This window comes from Colossoma macropomum, unplaced genomic scaffold (genome assembly GCF_904425465.1).
Source record: "Colossoma macropomum unplaced genomic scaffold, Colossoma_macropomum, whole genome shotgun sequence".
NCBI classification, from domain to species: Eukaryota; Metazoa; Chordata; class Actinopteri; order Characiformes; family Serrasalmidae; genus Colossoma; species Colossoma macropomum.
This window is the reverse complement of record NW_023494790.1, coordinates 16,643,305-16,664,671: the sequence shown is the minus strand read 5'-3', so window position 1 is coordinate 16,664,671 and position 21,367 is coordinate 16,643,305. Positions and strand designations below refer to the sequence as shown.

At 40.4% G+C, this 21,367-nt stretch overlaps 1 protein-coding gene across 3 annotated transcripts in view; it reads right to left on the bottom strand.

Moving 5' to 3' along the window:
- Positions 1–21,367, bottom strand: part of thrab (thyroid hormone receptor alpha b) — a 144,145-nt gene that overhangs the window by 18,954 nt on the left and 103,824 nt on the right. For 2 of the 3 annotated variants that reach the window (XM_036572370.1, XM_036572371.1), the window contains 3 exons: positions 20,031–20,268; positions 3,839–3,900; positions 816–916 (listed from right to left, as the gene is read on the bottom strand). In XM_036572370.1, coding sequence (XP_036428263.1) covers positions 816–916; positions 3,839–3,900; positions 20,031–20,086 — 219 coding nt within the window. In that variant the 5' untranslated portion in view covers positions 20,087–20,268. Of the gene's footprint in view, positions 1–815; positions 917–3,838; positions 3,901–6,581; positions 17,940–20,030; positions 20,269–21,367 lie in introns of those variants that run through there. The other variant, XM_036572372.1, reaches the window with a different exon arrangement.

Genomic DNA, 21,367 nt, shown 5'->3' with positions numbered 1-21,367 from the left:
TTTGAGAGGAGCTGTAGTGGCATTTGTGATCCAGAACTAATCATCCAACATACCTGACCTAACCTCACCAACATTCTTATGGCAGAATGCAGCCAAATTATCACAGCAACATTTCAACATCTCATGTAAAGCCTTTTCAGAAGACTAGAGGCTGTTACTACAGCAAAGGGGAACAAACTCCTACAATTCTACAATTTTTTAGACAGTTGAAACATCATATTTGACAACTTACAGTCACAGTCACAACACAGTTAGCTACAATCAGTCAGTAAAATATTGTTGAAGGGCACATATTCAATTATTTATTGGATTTTACTTTAATTCATATGTATTTATGTGCCAAAAAATGAATAAATAATTTTTACCTGACCCATTTTTCAACCTCTTGTTATCTTAGCATTTAACAGTCTGTTTTTGTTACAGAGTCATTAAGACAGATATATATGAATGACCATTGTTCTGATTGGCTGCCCTGTATTGTGCCTCATTCAAAAAGCAGTCCTGGCTGAAACAAATAACTCCTTATTTTATAACTTATGAGTTATAACTTCAGAATGAATGGCCAGGGTTAAACTTTATTACATTAGTACGAAAAAGTGAGGAGAATTCAGTATTCCACGATATGGGCCTATTAAACTGCATTCATTTAAATTTTGACCACATTATATTATTACACATTATATCATGTCATGAATTTTAGCTAATTTACTGTCAGTCACAAAATGGTCCCACTGTTCAGGCCCTAGTGTGTATCTGTTAATTATGTAAATGGGTCTTGTGTTTGTGTTTGTGTATATGTGGGTGGGTTTTCCTACCTTGCAGCCCTCACAGGTGATGCAGCGGTAGTGGTAGCCAGTGGCTTTGTCTCCACACACCACACATGGCTCATCCTTCTCTAGATAACTGGGGATGTACCCTACAACACAGAGAACAAAGAGAGCTAATACACATTCTCAGAAAGATACACACATACTCTCAAAACACGTGAGTTAAGAGCATTAAACACATACTGCCCAGCTGTAAGGCATATCACATACTAGTCATAATGCACAGATTTCTCTTTCCCAAGTAGAAAACACTTAGAGCAACAAAAGGAAAACTACTTACTATTTACTACAGAGCAAGACCCATGTGTTAGACTAAATTCTGTGCCTTACTTTTATAAACCCAAAGGTAAAGAGAGAAAATCCACTTCATATGGTCTCGTCTTTTTCATTTGCCTACAAAGGGTCTGAAGTGCCCTCAATGTAGACAGCCACTCAACAATAATCAAGCTTTGGCTTTGGTCTAAGCTGAACAGAGCACCGAGAGAGATAGAGTGAGAGAGAGAGAGACAGACAAGGAGAGGGAGGGGGTGAGGGGGGGAGAGAGAGAGAGAGAGAGAGAGAGAGAGAGAGAGATGCACACACAAAGGCATATCTTAGTCCAAGTGAGTGTGCAAGCCTATCTCTCTCTCTCTCTCTCTCTCTCTCTCTTCGTCATCCAACTGGCATGGGAAGGACACACTGTACTTTCCATACTACAGCCTCCAACACTAAGCTAACAGACAGAGGAAATGGCCTATTGACCGCCATTTCTAAAATATATAGCCTGCAGGGTTTGGGGAGAGGGCACTACAGTACACATGCTGTGCAAATGCATGCAGTGCTAGATGGCTGGACACAGCACATACTGAACTGTTATTCTGGCCGTGCCTTACTGAGTGGTTTCTCTATTCTGATAGAGACCGTTCAAGCCTTTAAAAGGCCCTCAGAGACACAGAGGCCGGCTCTGTAAGCCGCTGGTGACTGCATGGGTCAGGAGAGAAAATCAATAGAGTTGCAAGTTACAGATGCAATACCATTACTGTGGCCAGAGTCACCAGCTGCAGACTTAAACATAAGTTTAGGGCTGTCGCTATGGTTTATACTAGCGACAGAGGAATTTCCTGATTATTTTCATTCCTCTGAGAATACAAACAGCTTCTTTATCTGACTTGTTAAATTTTTCTGTTTTTTTTTTTGTCTATATCCTTTTCTCAGTAACAGCACAGCGTTGTGTTCTCACAGTGAAAGGATGGACAGAAAAACCTGTGATTTTTTTTTAGATCCAAAGCACAAGTGGAGCTTGATTTTCTCCTATCTCTCAAAAATAAAAGCTTGATGAAAATGCTGTTAATCTGATGGTGACAGTTTTGGTGGTCTACCAGGTCTTGCACGGTTGTTAGGAGCCCCATTTTGTCTTTTTTGTTTAACTCCAGTTTTGGAAACTCTTGTTATTCCTTTGACTTCCTCATTCCTTATGCAAGTGGATTATCTCATTTCCTCTGAAATATCTCCTGAAAAATGAATTACTTAATAGCCGTTTTGCCTTTAAACAAAATAAGTGAAGGCTGGTTCCCTGCCACAGATATTATGTGTGGAAAAAAATGTATGTGTGTGTAATGAGTCCATCAGGCTCTGTTTCTTAAGCGAGACTGGAAGGAGAATTTAAAATTTGAATTACCGTGTAAATTGAAAAGTGTTTATTGAAAATGTATTGAGACGGTGTTTTTTGTTTTTAAATTGAGTAATCAGATTTAATCAGATAACTGTTACAGCCCTTCATAAGTTATAACCTTCAAAATGAATTGGTATGCAAAGCAGTGTGTAATGATGTTAGCCCTGTCGCAGTATCACTGGCTGTTTGGCTAAGAAGTCATGTGACATCACTGCAGTCATTTGGTGTCAAACCATGACACTCTTCCAAGAAAAACACAAGACGTCTTGCATGTATGTAGTGCAAGCTGCACACATACACATGCACGAGGCTCTTCCAATACATGTGTTTGAATTACGACCCAAGCAAGTTTTATGGCCTCTTGGCGGAGCGCTGGTGTCGCCTGCATTCCTACTAGCATTCTCCTCCATTCTCTCACATTATCTTGCTCTCCAACCCTAACCTCCTTGTCTCTCCTTCTCTTTGTCTTTCTCCCTTCTTTTCTCTCCAAAAGCTCACTCTGACCCATGCTGTCAGTCAGGCTGTGCATTCCTCCATGCAGAATGAAAGAAAGAGAGGGAAGGATTTATTTCAGCGGATGACAGATGTGTTGTAGGTTCCCACTTCTCCTGCATGCGGGTGATAAATATCCAGCCAAAAGCAAACAGACAGAGGCAGGAATTATCTTCTGTGGCTTCTGTGTACTGCTCCTCAACAGTCAGAACTCAGGCCACCTCGGACCTGTTCCGGTCTTCCCTCTGCTATCCTGCTGCCTGCTTCTGGCCAGCTGTGAAAGGATTCAAGGTGTAGAGCTGGCAGAAGAATCAGCAAGCCTGGAAAAGAAATCTGTGGGGCCAGCCAAAGCAAATGGATTGGGGGAGGCCGGTCTTGAGCAGTTGAGCTTAGGCTTCTGGGACAGAGCTGATGGGAGGGAATGAAATCCTCAACAAGCTCCCCAAGAGCTCCTCAGAAATGTGCACTGTGAAACATGCTCCCGTAGGGCTGGAGTCTAGTAGAGTTTAGTAATTTTTAAGGTGTAATGATATCAAAACAATGTTTAAAAAAAATGCTCATAATTGTGTCCAAATTTCACTGTTTTGGGGGGCTTTTGTTTCCCATCTTTCATGGAAATTAATATCCATGAACAAAACTAAGCAACAGGGTGCATCCTAAAGTGGGCATGGAGGGGCGCAGCTTATGCTTGCACAGTTCCATACTCAAATTACCGGGCTTTCGTCTGAAATTGCTTACACATTCTACCAAGCTAAGTTAAGGATGTCCTGATCAGATCAAGTAAATCAGAAGGCATGGCAGTCAGAGCACAGCATTATACCTTGGGCTACTGTAGAATGTGAATAATTGAAAGAGAGTGGGCTCTTACCAGACATGCTCTTCACCGAACACTGACTGTTCTTCCTCTTCCTCTTCGGGCCATCGAGCCACCTGTGTACATGAGAGAAAAAGAGAGACAGAGGATGTGAGATCAGGAAAGAATATGATGTAAGTACAGCAACATAAAAGCGAACAAGGACTTTAAAGCTCAGCTCGAAGGGTATCGCATAATTCATGCGGACTCCTGCAGCACTGGACCCAACTCTTAACTTGTCTCCCCTCAAGCCTAAGCGCTCCACTAACATGACAACCCTGCCACTTCAATCACAGGACCAAGATAGACATGGAAACAAGAACAGAAAAGAAGCAAAGAGGGCCGCAGACTCAGCCAGCAGCCGCCTCCAACAGCTCATCAGCGAGCATAACTGAACTAAAGGGGCTAGCTGACTGCACTATGCAAGGGGAGCCAGGGAGCAGATTACATAACAGAGGCAGCCTTAATAATGCAGCCAAAATGGTTAGCGTTCAGCGCTATGTCTCTCTGCGCTCCTCTAGAGACTTCACCACTCTTAATATCTGCTCCAGTAGCGGTGACACGAATGTTAACCAGGACGCTTGTGCATCAAGGACAGCTTTTCAAGCAGGCCTGAAATAAAAAGCGCCACGTGCTAACACGTAAACAAGAATGGGCCACAGGGAACCGAATGAGCGTGACGTTAAACGTGACTGATCCTGTTGCACCACTTACTGAGTTACATCTGATGAAACCTCTTTCCAATTTAATAAGCATTATATTTCTTTTGAAGGAAGACTAGCCAATCCTGTCTCTCCGTGCCTTATTGAATCTTGGCTGAATTTGATACAATCTCTAATCTAATTGCTATGATGATAAAAAACAAGGAGCATGTGATGCACTCCCTGAAACACGCACATCCAAAAATAAAATGCCATCTTTGTTTGCAGAAGCACACAGAGTCTTCTGATGGGAAAACAGAAAAAATAAAAACAAAGCCTATTACTGCAGCACTGATCTCGGTTGACAGTGACGTTTTACATATTTCACTGTATTGTTTGAACATATCTCTGCTGGAGAGATATTCTTATGTCATTCAGTAAGGTGGAATATGATTTTGCAAGGACATAGGAGCCCCTTCCCTCTCCCTCTCCCTCTCTACCTGCAGCAGTGTAAGGTAAATGTCACTCTTAAGCCTTGCTGTCTCCAGCACAATCTCTCTGATTTGCTGTCGCCCACGGCTTTACCAATATATCTGTCCATCATCTCACAGCCTTCTCTGTCCTCTCAAAAGCTTGTCCACATCAGCAGTGTCACACCCTAGAACGCTCACGATTTCTCTCACACACATATACCTAACCCTGGACCAACAGGCGCTCTCTAAGGACGCCTGTCCTGCCATGGCCTGACAGCTTTAAGGCGGATTTCACATTTTAGATTGGCATCAGAGAGGACACAGGGCGGGATTTTAAGCGCTGGAGGTGATGAACACGGTATTAGCTTTACTTTAAATAAACAAAAGCTAAAACGCAGTGTCAGTGTGCCAAAAAATGAGAATAAATAAAATGAGAATAAATCAGAAGAAAAATGAGAGATATACACTTTTACAAACACATAACATAACATTTCCAAACCCCTCCTTGAGGAAGCCTAGTATTATTTGTAGTTCATCTAACACCTGGTTGGGCTCAATCAATGTTCATTAAGGTAAATCTGGTACTGTGCTGGAGCTGGATTTGGTCAAATCCATGCAAAGGCTGGGGGCACCCAGGACAAATCTGGAACTAATCTTTGTTCTTCAAACTAGCTCACAAGATATCTATAGCTACTTTTATTGAATAGAAGAAATTGTTGCCTTTTTTCTGCATTAATATTTGCATTTATTCTAAAGTTATGTGGTGTTTTTACAGGCTGTGATGTGACAATCTATTCTAGTTCTATTAGTTATATTAAACTAGAGAAAAATTAAATGAAATCAGCACCAATCATCACCTCACTCCAGCACTCCTGCTGCCCAGCTCTAGTGTCATAAGGAAGTTTTGCAACATGATCGTGGTGATCATTTTTCTTCAAATTTTGTATTTATACATAAAGAGAGAGAGAAAGACAAACAGGCAGAGAGCAGTGAGTGACAGAAAGAAAAAGAGAGAAAGAGAAAGCTGCATTTGAGGTTCTTCTATCCTAATCGATTTAAACAGAGCCTTCAGAAGTTACTGACTAGTCAAAAAGGAAGAAAACAAGTAATAGGGGAAAAAAAGTGAGGCTGGCACTTAGTTTTCCCAGAAAACATCAATTATTTCACATCCAAATGGAAGGGCTACATGACTTTGCCATTAGCAGGGAGAGCCCTTCGCGGGCTAACATCACACAGAACCAGCTGCGGTTCGCACTCTGCGACTGTAAGCTGAGCACTCCACTCCGAGTTCTGTTTTGTATGAAAAAAAATCAGGTACCTGCCTGTTTGGGAACGGTATAGAAATAATACAAAATTACTCATGAAATACGCATCTGCGGCGAAGCTTACATCAAAATTTAAATGGTCTGACACCAACAAGCTGCTTGATCAAAGTCGCCCTTGTGCGGCGTAGCTCCTCTGCAGAAGAACTGTCAAACATCAAACACTTCCCTCAGACGAGCTACAGTGAAAACCACTTCAACTGAGCTCTCCAACTGAAGTGCGTGTATCGCTGCTCAGCGCAGCCACGGAAAACTTAGCCCATGGAAACGCACAGATCCGTGCCAGGTGTGTATGCATGAGCGTGTGTGTGTAAAGTCTTACCTGATGACGCAGTGTGAATGTAGAATGTGCATGGCTGAAGCAAAGAGCTCTGCTGGAGTTCAGACTGTGCTGTCTGGCCAACGCTGCCACACGGACAACACTTCACTTCCACATCAACTGAGCTCACTGCAAACAGCGCAGGCTGCCGCCGTCTACTCACACACACGCTCCCTCCTCTTGCATAAGCGCTCTCTCTCTAACTCTATCTCTCCCTCTCTTTTTGTAGTCTCTCCCTCCCGAGCTATGTGAGCCCCCTGTGACTGTCTTGTTCGTTATTTTCTAAGAATTCCTGGTCGTAAAACTGCAGTGCCCACTGTCTGTCAAAAAAACTTTGAATCCCCTGTGACTATCAGCTGCTATTTTCTAAGAATTTTGCTCTCTCCCTCTCTCTCTATGTGTGTGTTTGTAGCAGTAATCCTGCTTTGGGACAGAGACTGGGAGATTGGGAGAGGGAGGTGGGATTAAAGATGGTTGAGTGAAGCTGGATGAGGGGCATAAATAAACACAGTGACTCCGTCCCTGCAAGCTATTTCATCTCTCATTTATACCAAAAAAATAGTCCTTCAGTGCATAGGAAAGCACTGCACATTTCAGTTAAACTAGGAATGCACCGATCCACACTTACCTCTCACGATACTGGCTGCGAAACACAAACTCACAGTGTTGGCCAATACCATAGGGCCCATATCAATTCAGTGCTCTGTAAAAGCACTTTTGTAGTAGCCAACTGCATGAATATACAGCACTATACACACATACACACACACACACACTAAGTCGCTTATCCTTCTGGTTCACGGGGGGAGCTGGAGCCTATCCCAGCGGTCACTTGGTGGAAGGCAGGAAACATCCTGGACAAGTCACAAGTCTATCACAGGGCAGACACACAAACATACATATTCACACACACATTCACAACTAAGGGCAATTTAGCATGTCTAATTGGCCTGACTGCATTTCTTTAGAATCTGGGAGGAAACTTGGAGTACCCGGAGGAAACCCACACAGACACGGGGAGAACATGCAAACTCCACACAGAAAGGACCCTGGTCACCAAGCTGCCCCAGCATTATAAAAATATAAAGAATTCTAAATAACTTTGGACAATAATGTAAATTTAGACAAACGATTACTGTCTGCAGAATTATTGTGATAAACAACATCGTTGTGATCTAAATTCAGTTACAAAGTTCCACATGTGAGCCTTATCCGTCATGTTGCATTTTCACTGATGGTAGTATAATCACCATCTGTGACAGCATCAAATATTTCTTTATAATCTTCAATGATAACTACATTCTGTAGTTATACTCTGTACCAGAGTTTCTTCCTTTCTTTCATTCTTTCTTTCTTTCTTTTGTATATTACCCTGCATTCTTTGCCTGACTGAAAATCTACATTGTAATCTTCCCATGTGGGGTTCAAAGTATGCATGTGTACTAAATGAGCTGGTGATGTTCTGTTTGTATGGCCTGTAATTAAGTGCAGACCTTTCTACCACAGATTATAATGATTGTACAAAGGAATTGGTTTAAAAAAATCATGTGGTATGTGAAACAAAAGAATGATATATTGCATAATATTGTCACTTATTTAAATTCTCTTAATATTTGATCATATCAAAATACAGTTATTGTATACATATATATTCATTATAAAGTCAGACGTCCCAAGTAGAGACTCTTCTTATGATACAAACGTTTAAATGATACTGTTCTGGAAGGTTTATAAAATCGTACTGTTACAATTTTATAACAGTCATGACTAAGAAACAGTACTGAATGTGGATTTGGTCACCAAAATCGAATCCGTTTATAAATAAGGTTAGTGTCGATGTCAATACTGATCCAGTATGTCATGTCAGTGCATCTCTGATTTAAACTGAAGCTTAAAATCATGAATAATTTATGCTGCCAAGTTAATGCAAGTCTTCACTGCACATAACTTCAGTACCAGGGGAAATAACATAAAACACGCTGCATGCTATAAATAAAACAAACAGCAAAGAAAAACAGAATGCATGCATCGTGTGCTCTTCAGCTTGCTGGGGAAGTACTGATTTGAGTGACAGCAGTGCTGAAGGCAGTCAGTGTGTGTGCTGTGTTCATGGTGAATAGAGCGATAGAGCTGTTCTGGAGCTGTCCCGGCCTGTGTTTCCTGCTTTTCCTCCTCCTAAATCCCTCGCTTCGTGTTTGCTGTTTGTGCTGCTCTCTCACTCTCTCTCTCTCTCTCTCTCTCTCTCACTCACTCACTCACTGGAGGTTTTATGAGGAGAAGCTTATTTTAGCCTCAGTCTAAATGTGTACTGGCACACTCCTACAACCACGTGCTCTTTCTCTTCTGACAGAAAGAGATGAGGAGAGAGAGAGACATAGAGAGAGAGAGGGAGAGAGAGGTTTTAGAACATGTGATTTTAGATAAGGCAGTAATTGGACAGAGGCATTTTAACATTAATAAACTCCAGCTAGCTGCCACCAGTAGAGGCCACTCATCTACTGCTAGACAAACATGTTTCTGCAATTTGGGGACAAACTCTTTCCTGTCATTTTTTTAAACATTCATTTCAGCCTTTGAGGGATTATCTAATTTCTCCATACTCTGACTTTTCCTATTTCCTTCTTAATCCTCGCAAAAAGGCAGCTATTGCCACAGATTATCATTAGATTAGAAATCCACAGGTTTGCTAACAGGACAATACCATTACGCCATGCATGAGCTATGCTGTTCTTTGCCACCTTGCATGCAGCAAGAATTATGACACAAGGGTGATGAAACACGATGCCTGAAACATCACCACCTCATCACTGAGAGAAGGTTTATCTCAGCTGTTTCACTTTTTAGCTGCAGGAAATTCATAAAGGAAAAAGGAGCAGTATTTCTACTGCCTGCAATGAGCCACGAATGAGATCACTGCACTGTTATCTGTTCAATTTCACTTTCTACTTTGATCTAAAGGAAGGAAATTTCTTCATCCTTACAATGAGCCACACTTCACAAAAAACATATGTGGAATCAGACAAACCACGTGTTTGCTAGGTTTTGCAGTGAAAGTATTCTATAGTGGATCACGAATATTGTCTGTAAATCTATGTTGGAAAATAGTGATGTACTGATATTGAAATTCTGGGCTTGATAATCTTTATGTACAAATCTGCTGGTGCCGATACATACGCAATTATTAAATGCAGAGATCAGGACTAAGCATTACAGTGAAATACAACATTTATTACTATGGTGTTACAAATGCAGTAAAATGATTTAAATTCAGATACTTTAACCTAGTTGCACAACATCACCTTAACATTCTGCTCTTCTAAAGCACAATGAATACATCAAATATCGGTTTAAAATATCGGTCAAATCATTCTGATCTTTCCATTGTCATTTTTTTCAAGCAATTATCTACCAATACAAATATGATTCTGATATTTTCATGTAACTCTATTGAAAAACAAACAATACTACATATACCTATAGTCCCTGATTTAACCTAACCTTTCCTACCTAAAAATAGCCAGATAGTAACACTTAAGTCCAAACTGTGCCAGACAATGAATACGTGATACAGTACAGAAGGTTCAGAGATGAAATTAAAGCTGCACTGTATGTACTTTATTATGTATGATTTTTGCCGCGCTTTTAGTTTTGTAAATTATGGATGTAATTGTACATTGTGTATTATTACTCTGTACGCAGCTTAATTGTAGCTGAAAGGGTAATTTGCCTCCTGTTTCGTTGTCATATTGAACACTGCACCCCTATATATATATATATATATATATATATATATATATATATATATATATATCTTTCTTTTCTAGCATGTTGACTTCTGCTGTTGAGCTGAAACATAATGCTTCTGCAAAGACAAGTACGTGTGAGTAAAATGCTGTGTCATCCTGGCCAGTTATATATGTTCTCCTAGAGTTATTATGAAACTCCCGCAGAGTGTTATTCAATGCAAATGTCATAAAATAGCTGTAACATGCCAAGTCACTACGTATTCTTGGAACCTATTCCAAGTTCCAAGCACAATAATATTCAACATTATATTCTCCATTCTAAACGCTTGAGGGAAAAGTGCCTTTTCGGGATATACTCTGGTTAACCACTATTCATAGTGACAAACCTCAGTCTGCTCTGCTTGCATTTATTCCTGAGTGAGCTACTGCATGTTTTACAGAACAGTCAAGAAAAGCTCAAATTGCCTCAGTCATCCTCTCCATCCAGAGGTAAACTGCATCAGTCCAACAGCGGAACAAACAAAACCAAGAAAAGGAGAAAACCCACTCATGTAGAGATTTTTTTTTATCATATCATTTTGGTAAGTGTCATTTAGAGATAAAAGCTTCTTCAAATCTTATTCAAGCACTATCACAGAGAAACAAAAATCGTCCTACTCGTCTCAGCCAATGTTCCTAAATGTCCTGAGGATACCTGGAAAAATAAGCAGGCATCTGAAATCTTCTTTTATGAAGAGCCCAGCAGTGAAGCTGCTACAGCACCCAGATCTTCAGGAATAAACTGCTGCAAAGAAAGTGGTGATACTATCGAAATGGACTCAAGAAATTGGCTTGGTCAGACAGAAGCACGGAACATAACTATAGGGTAGGAATTCCGCTGACCACGGCGGTGACTTGACTCGGTGAGTTGTATATTGTATTTATAAATAAACAAAGCAAGTCTGGCTGTCTGTCCGGCTGTCTGCAGTGGTTCCTCTCAACTCTAAGAGCACACTATGTTTCAAATGTGACCTGCAGTCAGCTGAACTAAATTCTCTAATAAGTTAATGCCAAAATAGGTGACTGGAGGGATTTTGGGACTGACTATGTTTAGAATGCCAGCAAATGTCTACTAAAAACCAAATTAGGGGCCTGTCCCCCTCCTCTGTGTGAGTCAACATTGTGTTCGTCAGTCGCAGCACCCTTATCAGCATTCTAAACCAATTAGACAAGCCAAATTCAGGATAATTAAATTCGCTGTTGTGGCCCTGATACTATCTCACTGTATTAAATAGAAAAATAATTGCACAGAACACCTAAAGCCACTGTTATAGAAATATGCAACCAAATAGGATAATCTTCTGTGAACTGCAAGTCTCTCAACTGTTGAATTCTGTATAGCTGAAAGTTCATGTAAACATGTTGACATGAGAGAGACAGTTGGGTCGTGCTGGAGGGGATATAATTATGACGGTCACCGCGGCTGTACTGGAGTGTTTAAATAGAACACAGCGTCCAGGGAGGGCCGTCATTGGGATCAGTTGGAGCTGTGTATGAAACAGATGACAGAGGGTAGACTGTAAGGGGAGAGAGGGCACCTTACCCAGAGTAAAGAGAGAGTGGCACTTTCGGCTTCTGCTCTTTAATTTTCCCCGGAACCCTATAGCCTGTGATAGAGCTCGGTCACGCCCCTCCCGCAGCACTCGCTCGGATGGCTAATCCTCTGACAGGTGTGTGGTGCGTGAGCGTAACCAAGCCGTGCTGCCGGGCCCTGCTTTTGATTTACACCCTTAATCTGCTCTTGCCAGCACCTGCGACCGATCCAAAGGTACATTCCTGTGGTGAATCAAATCACTACCACTATACGCTGTGCAGTATGGACAAAATAGTATGTAGCCACTATATTGCTATATTGCACTGCGATAAGCCTTGGTATACTGGTAAACACTTGATGTGACATGATGTAACTGAAATTATTTAAACTTGTTCATAAACTCGATGAACAGATTGGATCATGTGACTGCCTTGAACACCAGACTGGGGCTGAACTGACAAACCAACATATCTATTGGCATTATATTGCTACATACTGTGATATGCCTTGTGATATCAGGGTTCTAGGGTAAGGTTTTTGCCAGTTCTCCTGATTTGAAATAAACATGAGCGCAAACTTAACATGAGCTTCTTTTTCCATTTTTTGTATCAGTCAGAGAGGGTGTTTACTTCAGCAATCAGATTTTTTTTTTTTAATTTTAATCCACTTAATACAAACAAAGCCCTGATGCCTCACACTTTACAGCACTCATCTCATTTTTACGAAAAGAAGTAGCAAACGTGCACACTGTCGAACCCTAGATATACCTAAATACATTGGTAAGCACTTAATGTTGTTACAGATTGGTGTGCAGTATTTTGAATAAAAGACATTGATGTTTTTGGATCACATGAACATCTTCATTCATCAAAATACCCACAGAAAAACACATCAGAAACATCTATGTTTGGTCAGGATGCTAATACCCACAGTGAACAGTTTTGTTACTGTATGGTTAAAGAGCTCATTTGCATATTGCAGGGCCTCTGCAAAGGCCAATATTGTGATAAAAATTAACAAATCAAATATTCTGCTGCCCCAACCCAGAGAACAGTCATCTGGAACTGAGACTGGCCAAGATGCTCCAAGCACAGAATGAAAAGATGCTGTGATTTGATTGAGGGCTCATTTGCATATTGCAGCCTTCTGCGATATCAGTACTGCAAAGGTCAATGCTGCGATAAAGAAGAACCAATACTATATTGAGCCCAATACACACACATACAAAGACAGAGCACTGAAGCAGCCTGAAGATTCTTAGTTTGCAGTTAACTGCCATGTACTCTATAAGTCAAGATCTGTAGTCTTGTATGATTTTTTGATGAACTTTTATTTAATAAACAGTCAGATGATTAAACATTGGCCTGAATTATTCTGACCAACAGTACACTAAGATTCAAAATCATATTAATAAATGCTGTTATTTTTTCCTATAATAATTAATACAGTGTAGGTTAAAATACCATAAGCTGGACAACAAGAGGTGCTTCAAGATCTTTTATTCAATAGTTCACCTTTCTTTGAAGGAACAACAAATAGCAAGTGATAATCTAATGTGTATATATGTAATTTTTAATAAACTGTCTGCCTGAGATTTGATCAACACATTTCATATACAAGACATTCTGGAAATTAGTTTTATTATAACGTGATTCAAAGCACACCATGCAAACACTGTGACTGGACAGAGGGCTCACTTGCATATTGCAGCCTTCTGTGATTCCTGTATTCCAATACAGTGATAATAACTAACATTTAGTATGTTATGCAGCCCTAATGGTACACCTAATGTGCTATGTGCTTAAACAAGTAATTCACAACTTCTCAAATTGAGTTAGAACACATTCACATATTCATTCTGACGAGAAAGATTTTATTCCTGCAAAATGACACTCAATAGAAATACAGTGTTATGGGACAGCCTGTGTTTGCTCAGTATTTTATGTAGCTTATTGAGAAAAGCAAAGGTGAGGACTTCGGCACATCCTAAAACTCTCTTCTAGGGTCGGAGTATCCATCTCCTCATGACCCCACAACTCTCCCTCTCTGACACACACATATACTCCCACACAGCATCAGATTTCAGCCTCCAGTCTGAGAAGAGGACAAGTTTAAGATGTGAAGGAGAAGCAAAGTGGATTTGTGGCAAAACACAGAGAAAAGAATAGCCGCATAGGGATGGTGGAAGAGTTGAAGAGAAGATGAGGGGAAAAGAGGTGAGATGAGGCTAAGATGATTACTGATAGAATATAGAGTGAAAAAGAGATGAAAAGTTGAAGACGAGAGCTGAAATGCGGGTAGATGAGAGAGAATATAAAAGTGGAATGCGAACACTAGGAGAGGAAAAGGAGGCTGCATCTGTCAGTTACAAGGAAGAGCAACAACAGTTCATCTAAATAAAGACATCGCCCAAAGATACATCATATACCACAAACATATTGTCGATTTTGGAACAAAACCTTGTATCTCCAAAAAAGAAACTTTACAGGAGAGAAAAAAACATTCTTAACTTTGAATGTTAATTAATGTTACAAGATTTTGTTTTAAGTCACTCCAGACCACTTATATTGATTTATTAGTCAGGACATTTTGCCACAATGCAAATGACAGCTGGTATTTTCAAATGATGTAATGTAAAAAATATAGAAATGAGGTTTTGTTCCAACAGTGAGGATATACACACAAACAGTATGAAGCCAGGCGAGGTGTGTAAGGCTGACTGGCACAGACTCTGCTGTTGGCTTCAGCGTGAACTCTTTTTGGAACGTGAGGGGGCAGTCTGCGCCACCTCGCAGAGACCAAATGCTGGGGAGTGTTTGTGAGTTTGTGTGCTGCTGAGTGTGTGAGTCTTGGACTATAACCACATTTCTCAGAAGTTTAGCTTCTCTTCTGCAGGCTCCAGGCACTGTGGAAAGACCGGGTGCATGTATGTGGGTGTTTGTGAGCAGTTATATATGTGTGTGCGGACAGAGTACACGGTGAGGTTAAAGTTGTTTTTAAGGCAACTTCACCAGGTCAGATCAGTAATCCCCAATCAAGGGCCATGTTCACACTTGGTACTAACCAGAGGTGAGCACAGGCACTCGGAAAACCATTCAAAGTGTCAATATTTAAAACCTAAAATCACTATTTGGGTATTCTTCAGGTTTTATCGCAGGCCAACAATTCAGTTTTCAATTTTATGTTTTAACAGGATTGTAAAATGTGGTGAGTTGATTAGTATTTGCAAGGAAGTATGCATGTTGTGGTGTCTGCCACTTACTCTGTTTTTCAGAGGAGGCTGTTGGATTCTGGCCTGAAACCCCCACCCCCCAACCCTCCGTGAACAGGACATTGTTGCTGCACTTATTGTTTGTGTTGTTCTTTATCAGTTTAAAATGTGTTTATGTGTTGGCTGTATTTTATCAAGTTACTTTGTGTGAGACTTTGTAAGGTTTGTTTACCATAGAGAGAAGTCGTACGGCTAGAAGTGACCTTGCCCACTATTCAGGCTGTTATTCAGTCGCCTTTTTTGGTTTGGTCAATAAAAGAGCATTTCTCTGAGTAGAAATAATGGCTTTTTCTGCACTGCTGATGCCACAATATTATAATAAACTTTGCCAACACAAAGACCTTAACATGAGTGCATTGCCTTGAACGCACTGTCAAGGATGTGACCCGGAAGGCAGAGACGGTGCTGGCTTTACCGTTAACATAGCTAAAAAAAGTTACTCTCGCTGATGTTAGGTATGTCCAGGAACAGTGAAACTATATTTCTCTGACAAAAATTAATATGTTGCCCCTTCGTCCACTGAAGAAAAAAGACCACCTGTAAGAAGATGAGAACTCACCATCCAGGGTTGTACTGCTTAGCGATGATATCCCTCAAATCTACGTGAATAATTAAATGCTTTTAAATGTATTCCTCTGTGTGCTGTTATGTTTTCGTCCAAGACCAGTGCTGCCACCTAAAACTGTAAGCCTTTTTACAGCCCTTCATTGACTTCAGCCGATTTCTTTCTTTCCCCACAGTTAACCAGTTATCCAATCAATATCCTTTACAGGTACTTGACTATCAAAATTAGCTGGTATGCACATCCCTAGTATTAACATCTGTCTGAGTGATCTGATCTTAAGTGGACAGCAAGACGTATAGCTATTCATACCATTTCCATGTGTCTCAATGGGTCTCCAATGATCATCAATTTTGTGACTACAGGAAGAGTTTTGTTCACATTTACTGTCAGTCTCTCACTATGCTTCTTGTTAGACATTATGAATACTCCTGCAAGTCTATGTTTGCGTAAATGTAAGGAATGTTACAACGGTTTGGATCACATGGATTGCTAATGGCATTTGTCAACATACGGGAAAGAAGCTAAAAAAGGTGCCAGGTGTAAAGTGGCCCGAAGATTCCACTTACGCCTCATAATTTCATGCGTCTTGAGCATCAGGATTACATCTGGATAGAGATTATCAATATAAAAATGCAGGCACCCAAGCCACATTTAAGACATATTTAAATCTGATCCCTCAGACCACTGCAGCAGGTGGTCTTACATATATTTCAACCGATGTTATATAAGTGTAAATGCATCCCTTTCTCCAAGCCACACTCAACAGCCCAAATTCCACCCAGGACTGTGATGGCGCCTCCCCCTGCTGTTCTGCATAGAAGGAAAAAAGCCCACTGGACTGCCACCACTAAACAGAGGCATTGCTGCTCCTTCTGATCAGCTCATCATGATTTTCTTCTCTGATTTTAATTCTGTAGCATCCAACAGTGGCCCAAGCTAGTAGCTCAAAGTACCAGGTTAATCTGTACTTTGCCTCGCTGTTACTTACTGTCTCACTATATTACATTTAATGTATGTAATTCATTTCCACCATAACTAATACAGGAGGCTAATTATTTTGAACAGCTGTCTTCTTGTAAATATTAGTGTAAATCATATGTAACAAAATGAAAAACTACAAGCAAAATTGTGATTTTTGAGGCGTGAGCCATCTTGTGAATGGAAAAGAAAAGAGGAGGATAAACCAGGCAGCTGTCCATGAGCTGAATAGCATATTATGTACCATACAGCAATCAGATTTCAATGTGACTAACCGGAGACGCATCTGATTACCAAGTGTAAATGCATGAGGTTAATTTTTTAGGTTCTTAGGTTACAATTCAGATACCAGCCAAAACGGCCAAGTGTCACTCACTGTCTCACTAAAGGACAATTCAAGCATTTCTGAAGTATTTTTATGTCCATCTGATGGAACAGATTTGCTTCCATTTTAATCAATATTTCAATCCATACCATCTGCTAAATGCCATCCTACCTCTGAAAAAACGCAACGCCTGTTCTGCTGCATTTCTTTAGACTTATTCTGTATTTTAAGTGTATTTTTCCACTGAGAAATAAACTCCACAGTAATCAATTAAAATCAAACACACCCACTTTTTATAGTGTTATGAATAATATCTAAATCATAATCAAAAACTTGTGACTGTGATTTTGGTGCAGGAAACATCTGCTGTTTATGCTGTCAGAGTTCAAATGTACTGTAAAAGTGTTTAATTAGAAAAGAATAAACAGGAGCTGATGTAAATAAAAAATTTCCGCTTATGTAAATAAACTGAGACAGAAGCAGTGTGGATTCGACGGATGGTTGCTTGCATTTCACTTATGCTAATGAACTACATGCTATGAACTAATGAACTTATGCTACTGCCACTACATCAACACAGCCATTACAATGCCATGGCACAGACTGCAGCTGGAATCTATCTTTAAACAATCTAATGGACATTTTCTACAGCTGAATGTTAATTTGCTCATTGCATTCAAAAAATAACATATTCAGGATATTGTATAGCTTAAGGCTGATGTACATTTCTGTGAAGATGTATGTAAATAGGTCTGCATTGCAAAATCAAATGGAGCAGTTTGAGGATCAACTGGCAGAGAAGGTGAAATTTTATGAACATTTACACTGTATGGACAAAAGTACTGGGAAATCCCTTCAAATTACTGAATTCAAGTATTTCAGCCATACTCATTGCTGATACGTGGATCAAATTAAGCACATAGCCTTGCAGTTTCGATAGACATACACTGGCAGTAGAATGGGTCGTACTGATGAGCTCAGTGACTTTAAACATGGCACTGTCATAAGATGCCACCTCTGCACATGTTAGTTTGTGAAATTTCTGTCCCGCTAGACCTGCCACAATCAACTGTAAGTGCTATTACTGTGAAATGGAAGTGTCTAGGTGCCACACCAGCTTAGCTACAAAGCGGTAGACCATGCAAACTCACAGGGCGGGGCCACCGAGTGCTGACGCGCACAGTGTCTATCCTCTGTTGAACCACTCACTAAAGAGTTCCAAATTGCCTCTGGAAGCTGCATCAGCAAAAGAACTGCACATTAGGAGCTTCACAAAATGGGTTTCCATGGCGAAGCAGCTACACACAAGCCTAAGATGAAAATGCACAATGCCAAGCGTCGGGGGAGCGGTGTAAAGAACGTTGCCACTGGACTCTGGAGCAGTGGAAATGTATTCTGTGGAGTGACAAATCACGCCTCTCTATCTGGCAGTCTGATGGACCAGTCTGGGTTTGGCGAATGCCAGGAGAACATTACCTGCCTGACTGCACTGTGCCAACTATAAAGTTTGGTGGAGGAGGGATAATGCTATGGGGTTGTTTTTGAGGGGTTGGCCTGGACCCCTTAGTTCCCGTGAAGGGTGAAAGACATTTTGGACAACTGTAAGCTTCTAACTTTGTGGGAATGGTTTGGGGAAGGCCCTTTTCTGTTCCAGCATGACTGAACCCCAGTGCACAAAGCAAGGTCCAAAAAGGCATGGCTGGGTGAGTTTCGTGCGGAAGAACTTGACTGGCCCGCACAGAGCCCTGACCTCAACCCCGTCAAACATCTTTGGGATTAACTAGAACGGAGATTGTGAGCCAGGCCCCCTCGTCCAACATCAGTATCTGACCTCACAAATGTTCTTCTGGATGAATGGGCAAAAATGCCCACAGACACACTCCAAAATCTGTAGAAAGCTTCCCAGTAGAGTGCAATATTTGTTATAGCTGCAAAGCGGGGATGAACTGAATATTAATGCCTATGGATTTAAAACTGAGATGTCATAAAAGCCCCTGTAGGTGTAATGTGTAGGTGTACTTTTGTCCATATAGTGTAACTGAGCCATCTTCAAAATATTACAAGAACAGTGAAGTGAATATTAATTATTGGAGATAGAGGAAGAGGAAATACTTGAGATTTTCATCTGCATTTTCTGTACATTAAGGTTTGGACACTGCTCCCTAGTGCACATATTTATGTTCAGTGCAAGTGTGTTGGCAGACACCTATGCAAACATCGATGCACAACTCCTGTACAAACTCACAGACACGCAGGTAAAAGTACAATTCAGCCTTTAGTACTAAAGCAATGACATTTTGAAACATATTTGGCAACTAAAACATTATGGAAGGTTACCATGTCCAAGGAAACTGTATATTCTCAAATGTGACTGAAATGACATTTTGAAAAATTACTGCACTAAAATGACTTTTGGCAATACAGATAAATGGGATTTTCAATACAGAGTATTAATTCCAAAACTTTTATTACCAACAGTACTGCTATCCAGGCATGCCCATGAGCAAAGACAGACATGCACACCCTCACAGGGTCCAACAGCAGGGCCCAAATAAAATTTTTGTCAGCGATGCCAATTGTAAAGAGCTAAAATGTGAAATCTTGTTGGCCTAGCAGTCACAGAATAATCACTGCATTGCCTTATGTGTGTGTGACAATAACTAGGCCTTTTACCAGACACCAACAGAGGTAAGAAATTGTTATTGTTTTTTTTTTACATAAACAAATCTACTGTTGCTGCCACATTTCAAACCTGCTGTGAAACTGTTTAATTAGAAAAGAAGAGCTGCCTGAAGCGCTTACAGAAAGGAACTGAGACAGTGTGGACTGGATGGATAGTCTCTTGTGTTTCACATTTGCCGCACTTACGTGTTATGCCTGGTGCGAATTTAAGTCATTCATATACGTACATAAAATATCTGATGAAGAGACAATGGCACAGTGTGAACTACCGTGCATTCAGCACGACTGAAATCTTGCTGGTGCGACACTCACCGTTTCTCTTCTCCCTCTGATAGGTTAAGGTCCTGCTCCTTGGGCATGTGTTCCATTCACCTTAATTCCATCCAGCAGCCAATCATGTGAGACTGAGGCAGGCCCCACTCGTGGATGAACTCTTGTCATTCGCGTTGATGAGTCAAACAGGCATCCCACAGCTCTATGGAGCGATGCTCATTGACCAAGCCCAACACACTGTGGCACTCAGTGATGCAGCAGTACTGTGTGACCAGATCTGGAACAAAAAGGAGATGGACAGAGGTGTAAGCAAATGCTAAGAACTGTTAAACTGTGAGGAGAAGTATGAAGCTGAATAGTCATTCTCACACCTTCAGCCTAGCAAAATGGCCTAATAATTAAGGATACACAATGACATTGGAATCATATCGGTATCAGATGAATGTTTACATTCTGATGATATTTCAAACTGTTATTTGATCATGTATTTATTGTACTTTGGAAGAACAAAAAGTTTAGGTGACACTGGACTACTGTGTTACAATTTCCATTTTGGTGCATCTCTACAAATAATATCTATAGACATGGAGTTATATGGTTTATAATGCAATGTTCAGTATCATTTTTCCCTCAAAATAAAGTACATAGTATATTGTCTGAAAGAGTTCACTGCACAGGTAGATCTTTGTCCCCCTAGCTACCATATAAATGTACACATGCAACATATAACAACATTTTAGCTGTGTAACTTAAATAAGTTTCATTCCTTTCACTTTCCTCAGTGGAAAGGGGCATATTTTTACCTTTTCTTATCAGTAACTTTGTAAAATAGAAAAAATAAAATCAAAAGTCTAGGATCAAGACAGGGATATGGAGTCAATGCAACTTAAAAAAAGTAACTGCAACAGAATGTGGTATAATTATGATCCCGAGCTACTGAAGATAGACCCTTGAGGGTACCCCATCGACTGTGTTTGCGCTTTGAAAAATATAATCCTTCTTGAGTTTATACTTTGCTGGTTTTAACAAGCACCATATTTAAGTGCAGTCTATACTGCTGTGAGAAACACTCACAGTAATATTGCAAATGTCTAATTTGGCCAATCAGTGAGATTTTGCAACGCAAAACAAAATGACTAAATGAAACACTGATTACAGCTGTCTTTTGTTTAATTACAGGCCAATCCCAGGACTCCCTCCTTTGCAAAATAAAGACGGTCGCCATACACAAATAAATGCACAAAGACATTAAAGAGGTTCAATCTTTGCAGTGATTCCTTGGAAAGGGCTCAACCTGAAGCTGTAAATAACTGCAGCCATTAGTTAGCCTGTTTGAATGTTATTGCATTTTACTAGTCTATATATGTGTACATTTC